We start from the raw sequence: 8,769 nt of genomic DNA, 5'->3' as shown, positions 1-8,769 counted from the left end.
AAAATTTGAAATTTGTAATTTCCATCCCTAAAATACATATTTTACAGTCACTGTTATGCACATTGACCCCGCTCAAAGTAAAAGCATTTCAGTCAAATGTAATCAATGCAATATTTCAAACCTTTAACCCATGGGGAAAAATCAACCCATGGCAACAGTTTAAAAGCAGCCCAATTCCGTGGAAAAAAACAACCCTGCATCCAACACAAGCTGCAGGAGTCAGATTTGACTGATCACGCGTCGAGAGTAAGGAGAGATGACTGACAAGATGTTGGAGGATTTGCTCCTCAGATCCTGAGCTCATTAACAAATATTTTATATCGTAAGATGTGCTCCCTTTACAGAGCGCGCGCGCAATCGCGAAATCGAAAGTGAACTGCGACTGCAAGCGCCCATTCAAAAGCGATTTAAATACCCCACATTATTGATAGCTGCTCCCTGATGCGCGAAAAATTATATACAATATTAGAATGTTTGCAGGAGCGGCCACAAAAATAGCGGGAGCGGATGGGAGCGGGCGGTAATGGTCAGAAATTCAGCGAGAGCAGGATCAAGTAACAAGCCCTGCGCTATCACGCAGCGGTGCAGTCAGTCAGTGAGCGCCGTAACAGATGATGTCTATAAATAAACTACACAGAACCCCCACTATTCGGACAAATACACAATGAAAAGATGATACAAAATGTAATACCTTGAAAAATGGCATTTAAGACTTAATACTTTTTAAGGGCCTTAATTTTCTCCAAATTGATTTATCAACTTTTAATACTTTTTAAGACCCCGTGGACACCCTGTAATAAAATGTCACCTTTTCATTTACTGTATAATGTCTTCAATGTCATTTTGTTAAAAAAAAATTGTGAGAAAATCGAATCGTGAAATCAAAATCGTGAATCGAATCAAATCGTGAGTTGAGTGAATCATTACATCCCTAATAAATACTATATAAAAATAAATATTTTCCAGAAAATATTTTAATATTTTGCCATGAATACAAATATATGACAAATATAAAAGTGAATTATTTAAACAAATGAATGTGGTTGTTGATTTAATAACTTAAATAACACATTATTTAAGGTGACGTAGCTACACATTACAAGTAATTACTATAGACATAACAGTAAATTATGCATAATTACAAGTAACTAAGAAGACCAAAAACCCTAAGCCTAACCTTAAAGGGGTCATATGATGTGATTTCAAGTTTTCCTTTCTCTTTGGAGTGTTACAAGCTGTTCGTGAATAGATAAGATCCCTAAAATTGCAAAGACTAAAGTCTCAAACCAAAATACACCAAATACACAAAATAATGTTCTTTTTAGCAACATCATATGACCCCTTTAACCATATACTATATACATGAAGTTAATTAGTATTACTCAATATCTATTTGTGTAATTACACTGTAATAACTTCTCCTTAAAATAAAGTGTAACCATAATTATTTCTCTCACACTATTACACAAAAATATGGAGATAACTTTACATTTTAGGGTTTCACCATCTTTGGAGGTCCTCTTTGGTAGGGTTGTAAAAATCGATTAAAATCGATATTAAATATACACACATATATTATGTAAATACAAACTATTTGGAAACGATTAATCGCGATTCATCAATTTTACAGTCCTACTCTTTGGCATCAGAAAGTTTGAAACCTCCTGGTAACTTTTATTGCAACTCATGAGAAAGACTGCAATACAGAGTGGCACAAAACTGCTTATGTTCATCCAGGACGAAGAATGATGCTTTAAAGGAGATGACTTTAGAGACAAACTGCTTGGAAATGGCTTTACCATGCTATAAACTCTCTGACAAGCTGCATTTCTAAAATCATTACTGTAAAAGCACTATTCAACCTTAATAATCAACTAGTCAACTGTTAGAGATCATTCCTGTTACTCACCTAAACTGGTGGGTTTGATAAGCTCATCGAGTACATCATAGAATGGCAGCCTTTGGAGCTTGACGTCTGGATGGACTGGGTGAAGGGCGGAGGGCAGACCCAGCTCGTGCTTTGGCCCGAGCAGTGCGACAGGGAGTAGAGATGGTGAGCCATGCCCATCGAATCCCAGCTGTGTCAGGCTGGTGGGCATGCCAGCGGGAGCACCTCCAGTGGTGGAGTGTAGGCCAGGGAGGGAGAGGTCTGTCGGGGACACCATCTTTGTGGGGAAGCGGCGGCGATAGAGCTCCTTGATCTTCATCTGCACAGCAGGGCTGCAGCTGGCTTTCAACAAATGTAGCGCTTTGGTCAAGAGTTCATGCTTCCTTCCATGTTTGTTGCGGCCTGCATACCCCAGAAGAACCTGAAGTTCTGAGACACGGAGGCTCATCACCATTTGCTGTTTTAAAAAAATAGAAGAAACAGGAGTTAATTTATGCAATTGACAAAACAAATATTTAAGAAAGAACCTAAATAGGCTAAAGGAAACAGTTAACCCCAAAATGATGGTCCATTTTTCTATTTGGGCATTCCATAGGGGGAAAAAAATTATTCACATTGCATAGGAACAACCTATGTGTCACGAATCTGGTCCGTGGTCTTCAGTCTGCTCACCACCAGAGGTCGCCTTCTGATTACATTGACTCTCACACCACACAAACTGTTGCACATCACCCTGGACTACATTTCCCATGCTCCATTGTACTGATTGGACTCACCTGCAGCCAATCGCACACACACACACTATATAACAACCACTCAAATCTTTCTCTAATCGCCAAGTATTGTCTGCGTTTATCACTCTCCTAGCGGTAGCACTTTACAGAGCCAGTATCCTGTCTGAGTTTAGTCTAGTTCCTAGTTCTAGTCCTGTTTCGTAACGTCTAGTTTTGCCTGATTGTCTGTTCCTGGCTGATAACCTGCCTGTCTTGGATTTCTCTCGTCTTGTTGTTTGGATTCTGTTCGCACCTCGCCTGGATTAATATATCCATCTGTGGATTACTTGCCTGCCTCATCCTTTGGATTATGTTCGCCGTTGATCGACCTACACCTGTTTATTGGATCACTCTTCTGTCTTGCCCTCTAAATACCTGTTTGCCATTGTCCGACCCTTGCCTGTTTTGAATATGTTTAAGAATAAAGCTTTGCAGATGGATCCGCACGTCTCTCGTCTCAGTCGCCCTCTTACACTATGGTTGAGTAAATAGTACAGTAAAATAGAGTAAATAGTTGAGGGTTATTTTTTTTTTTGTAAAACTAGCAATAAATAGTAACAACATAACACCATTCAAAGGTTTGGGGTCGGTAAGATTTTTAAAAATGTTTTTGAAAGAAGTCTCTTATGCTCACCAAGGCTGCATTTATATTAATTAAAATACAGCAAGACCGTGATATTGTGAAATAATTGCAATTTAAAAGAACTGTTTTATATTTTAATATATTTTAAAAAGCAATCTATTCCCCTGATGGAAAACCTGAATTTTCAGTAGCCATTACTCCAGTCTTCAGTGTCACACGATCATTCAGAAATCATTCTTATATGCTGATTTGGTGCTTAAGAAACACTTCACAGTATTATCAATGTTAAAACGGTTGTGCTGATTTTTTTTCTTTTTTCTTGTGGAAACAATAAAACATTTTACTTTAATAAATAGGATTGTTTGATAAATAGAAAATTCAAAGGGAAGCATTTATTTAAAATACAAATCTTTTGAAACATTATAACTTCACTATCACTTTATCAATTTCATGCATCTTTACTGAATAAATGTATACATTCTTAAGAAAAACAACACCCCAAACTTCTGAACAGTAGTGTATTTTTTTTATAGATTTTGCAACCCATTTCTACATGTTGCAACTACTGACAGACACGCATCTCCCAGGTAAAATCACAGCGTCATCGTTTAATTTCTACTTAAACATTAGTCAACCGAATTCATGGTAACTAGTGTCTAGGTGCCCCATTTTTAATGATGGTGATTTAAAGGAATAGTTCACCCAAAATGAAAATTCTGTCATTAATTACTTTTCTTCTAGGGCTGGGACAATAAGTCAATGCATCGCGATTCGTGGATCGATTCTGAGATTTTCGGAATGCATCGTGATTCTCTCTCAAATCGATTCTGAGCTTAGTTTTTAACAGCAGATGGTGCTCTAGGTTAGTTTTTAACCGCACACTCAAATGCTCACGAAGAAGAGCGCTTGCGTGTTCGGCTGAGCAATGTAAGTGGTTAAATCTACTTGCACATCGGCTTTTATGATGCGAGATTAACGTAAACACAGCCCACTGTGAACATCCTTGTAATTCGCTTCAACCTTTTTGAACTTTTTGAATGATTATTTTAGGTTCAAGTGGTGCATAAGGAACTGGAAGCAAGCAGAATACGGCTATTTCTAAAGCACGCAGTGCCATCTGCTGTTAAAAACTAAGCTCAGAATCGATTCAAGAGACAATAGCGATGCCTTCGGAAAATCTAAGAATCGATGCAGAATCATTTCTCGATTCGCGATGCATCGATTTATTGTCCCAGCCCTATCTCCCTCATGTCATTCCAAACCCGTAAGGCCTTCGTTCATCTTCGGAACACAAATTAAGATATTTTTGATGAAATCTGAGAGTTTTCTGACCCTCCATAGACAGCAACGGAACTGACACATTCAAAGCCCAGAAATGTAGTAAGGACATCTGCGTCAGTCTCCGCCGCTATTCATGAGAGTACCATGACACATGCGAGTGCATTTCTCTGTTTGAAAACAAGCTGCAGCACATGGTGTTCTACGTCAGCAGTGACACGCATGTGTCGTAATACTCTCATGAATGGTGACGGAGACTGACGCCGAAGAAAAAAATTGTTGAATAAAGTCATTATTTTTGTTTTCTTTGCGCACAAAAAAAGTAGCTTCATAACATTACAGTTGAACCACTGATATCACATGGACTATTTTATCGATGTCCTTACTACATTTCTGGGCTTTGAATGTGTCAGTTCCGTTGCTGTCTATGGAGGGTCAGAAAGCTCTCGGATTTAATAAAAAATATCTTCATTTGTGTTCCAAAGATGAACGAAGGTCTTACGGGTTTGGAACAACATGAGTGACAGTAATGACAGAATTTTAATTTTTGGGTGAACTATCCCTTTAATATGAAGCTATCCAGTCTATTCAGTAGGACCTATGATTTATATGCCTTATATACTGGCTAGGACGAAATTAGCTTGAGGCTCATGTAAGCATTCATTATAAGCATTCATATTAATTATTTAAAATATGAATCTTTTGAAACATTATAACTTCACTGTTACTTTTGATCAATTTCATGCATCTTTACTGAATAAAAATATACATTCTTTAAATACAAAAAGAAAACCATCCCAAACTTTTGAACAGTAGTGTATTTTTTAATAGATTTTGCAACCCATTTGTACATGTTGCAACTACTGACAGACACACATCTCCAAGGTGCCTCATTGTTAATGGTGGTGATTTAATATGAGGTTATCCAGTCTGTTCGATAGGACCTATGATTTAAATGCCTTATTCACAATCTAGACTGGCAAAAACTAAATTAGCTTCAGGCTCTGTCATGGATGAGCGTTCATTATAATCCATAAGTCATACACATAGTCATGCTGGTCAAAAGGCATGTCAGTGAGAATACAATCAGTTCAGTTTGCCAAATGCAGATCAAGTCAGGTTTTTGAGGGATTTTTAAGTAACATTTGCATTGTTGTTTTGCTTGTGACGCACACCTGTAATTAGGGCCTTTCGCACCGCTTTAGTTCCAGAACTAATGGCGCTTTTCCACTGCATGGTACATTGATTCTCGAAAAAGGCAGTCCGGTACTAAAATCGCACCAAGTTCCGGCGGTGTGAAAACGCCAAAAAGTGGGTAGTTTCACAATTATTTCTGGCACTATGAAAAGGTTCCCGCGGTGCGAAAGGCCCTGTGACAGCCCTCATGTACAGCGTTTGACCAAACATTAACACCTACATGTGTGGGATCAAAGCCACTTATCATGTGCAGACTTTACCTCCCATGTTGTTCTTGGATTTTCTGAGACTATAAAGGGCTGTGTTGGTGGTACCAGCATTTGGATTCTATTAAAATCTATGGGCAAGTAGAGAGGTGAAGAGGGTGAGATAGTGGGGGAAGGGAAGATCAAGCCTGAGCCTGGGCCAGTGAGCTTCATAACAAAAGCAGTGGAGCACAGCTTCAGGGAAAACAAGAGAACCGCAGACCAACAGAGGCTCATATTTCTCCACCTCGGAGTGACCAGAGTCCCCTCCCCAGTTTACTGCCAAGTGCCAACTGGACTGTTCACACAAATACTGACACAAACACTCTTTATTAATTTCCACCCACCCCACCTCCCCAACACAAATAAACGGTTTCACTGCCAGTGCAGACAGATGATGAGACTCTTGCTCTCATCCTATTGTAGTGAGGAACTTCCCCCAGTGTAAACCTAGAAGAGATCAAGAAGTTTGGTGATTCAAGAAGAACCCATGGGAAAGCCTGATCTTTCTGGTAACTCATAGCATGGTTTCAGAACGTTTTTTCTTTCATACTTCTAAAAGCAAATTAATATATCCCACAACCTGTCCGAAAGCCTGGAAAAGAGAAACTCTTGGTCAACAGTTGAAGCCCATAGTCAACAGGAAGCAGAGAGAGCAGGTTGAAGGGGAAAAAAAAACACTCCAAAGTTTAAACGGTTTATTAGGATGAGCTCATTCTCTTCATGAGGGCCCAATAACCCTGTGAAGAAAAAGGAATAGGAAGTGGACCCTGAGCTATGTAAAAAAAAAAAAAAACTTCCTGATGATTAAGCAAGCAGGCATCTTTATGTGATTCTAAGGAATCCTAAACTTCATGAATGTTCACAACTACAGGCTAAGTCCACCTGCACTATGTTCAAAAGTTTGAGGTCGGTAGAATTTTTCAAATATTATTACAATTTAAAAGAACTGTTTTCTATTTTATTATATTTTAAAAATCCAACGTATTCCTGTGATGGCAAAGCTGAATTTTCAGCATCCTTTACTCCAGTCTTTAGTGTCAGATGATCTTTCAGAAATCATTCTAATATGCTAATTTATTGCTCAAGAAACATTTTTATTGTTAATGTTAAAACAGTTGTTCTGGTTAATATATTTGTGGAAATCATGACATATACTTTCATGATTCTTTGTTTAATAAAAAAAATTTCAAAAGAGCAGCAGCTATTTGAAATACAAACCTTTTGTAACATTACAAATATCTTTACTGTCACTTTTGGTCAAATTAATTCATCCTTGCTGAATAAAAAAATCTCAAAAAAACTTTTGAACAGTAGTGTTTGAAGCATAACTCTAAAAACAATTTACACTCTACTGTCATCTCTCAATGATAGATACCTATGGGAAATGGGCTCTTGGGTCTGTAAACATAGTACTTGTCTAAATATACCTCTACAAACAGCAGGACGCTGAACACAAGATTTCTACACAAGCTAAGTGAACTAGCAGCTATAGAAACAAGTACCATAGGTCATGAAAAAAGTCCTCCTAAAAGCCGCAGTGACTTTGTGTGTTAAAACAAACTAAATTAAATATGCTGAAAAAGAAACTGTCATTTATAAAGAAAAAGATACCTTGCAGAAAATATTAAAACAGGGGTGGCCAACGTCGGTCCTGGAGAGCCACAGTCCTGCAGAGTTTTGCTCCAACCTTGATAAAAACTCAGCTGCTTGTAGCTTTCTAGTAACCCTTAGACCTTGATTAGCTTGTTCAGGTGTGTTTGATTAGTGTTGGAGTGAAACTGTGCAGGACTGTGGCTCTCCGGGACCGATGTTGGCCACCCCTGTATTAGAAAAACAAGATTGCATTTAATCAAAGTACTGAAAGGGACCTCAGATGAATAATGACACTTATCTTCTATAGAGATGCTTTGAACTGAGTTTGTTTCATAACTAATGAACTTTGCAACATTGGAGTTGAATAATGACACTATGGTCTCTTCAGAGATGCTTTGCAGCTGAAATTGTATTAATTTCATAACTAAAGAACTTTGTAACCTTAATAATGCTATTTTTCTGTTTATTACAGTGAAGCTGCTTTGAAACTATCAGTATTGTATAAAATGCTATAAAGGTGAATTGATTTATATAAATTTACCTGACTTTAGATTTTATTACATTTCCAAGCTTAGATATCACCATTTTAAGGTTTCATGTAATATCACGGTTTCAGAGGGAACCCAGCATGTTGCTAAACTTTATTACATGATCCACTATTTAATAGCCATAACAATAATTTGTGCTCAGACTAGGGCTGGGCGATATGGCCTAAAAAAAAATGTCCCGATTTTTTCACAAAATCCGATTTACGATTTAAATCGATTTTTTCGATTTTTCTATTTTTTTTTAATCAATCTGCAGATGACAAAGAAATTGTTCAAAACAAGTTTTAACTTTATTTTGTTTTGATTTTCCCTTCTGGGATTTGATCTGGATTTCCCCCTTGGGGTTAAAGTGCAAACAGAAACAACAAGCCAAAAAGACAAGATGGCAGGCCCTGCCATTGTAAACAGTGAAAATGCAACATAACGTAACATAACATAAAATGTACATAACATTGTTATCATACCGGATACAGTTTGTAAATGTTTGTAAGACTAGGTTCAGTGGTCTTCACTATTTTTTTCATGGGAGCCGCACTGACAGGGCAAAGTCAATCAGAGAGCTATGGCGTTATTTTAATGACAAATGTCGAGAGCGCATTATTGTAGCGCGAAAGCACATTAATACAATGCGCGAGCGCGAATCTCTCCGCTCGCGCGCGGA

At 37.8% G+C, this 8,769-nt stretch overlaps 1 protein-coding gene across 1 annotated transcript in view; it reads right to left on the bottom strand.

Annotated features, from left to right (window-relative positions):
- The window catches only part of LOC107672172 (E3 SUMO-protein ligase PIAS1-like), a 61,173-nt gene that overhangs the window by 25,744 nt on the left and 26,660 nt on the right, over positions 1-8,769 (bottom strand). The window contains exon 2 of the mRNA XM_016465265.1: positions 1,910-2,345. Coding sequence (XP_016320751.1) covers positions 1,910-2,345 — 436 coding nt within the window. The remainder of the gene's footprint in view (positions 1-1,909; positions 2,346-8,769) is intronic.

The sequence above is a fragment of the Sinocyclocheilus anshuiensis genome, unplaced genomic scaffold (genome assembly GCF_001515605.1).
Source record: "Sinocyclocheilus anshuiensis isolate Anshui unplaced genomic scaffold, SAMN03320099.WGS_v1.1 scaffold997, whole genome shotgun sequence".
NCBI classification, from domain to species: domain Eukaryota; kingdom Metazoa; phylum Chordata; class Actinopteri; order Cypriniformes; family Cyprinidae; genus Sinocyclocheilus; species Sinocyclocheilus anshuiensis.
This window is presented reverse-complemented; position numbering and strand designations above follow the sequence as displayed.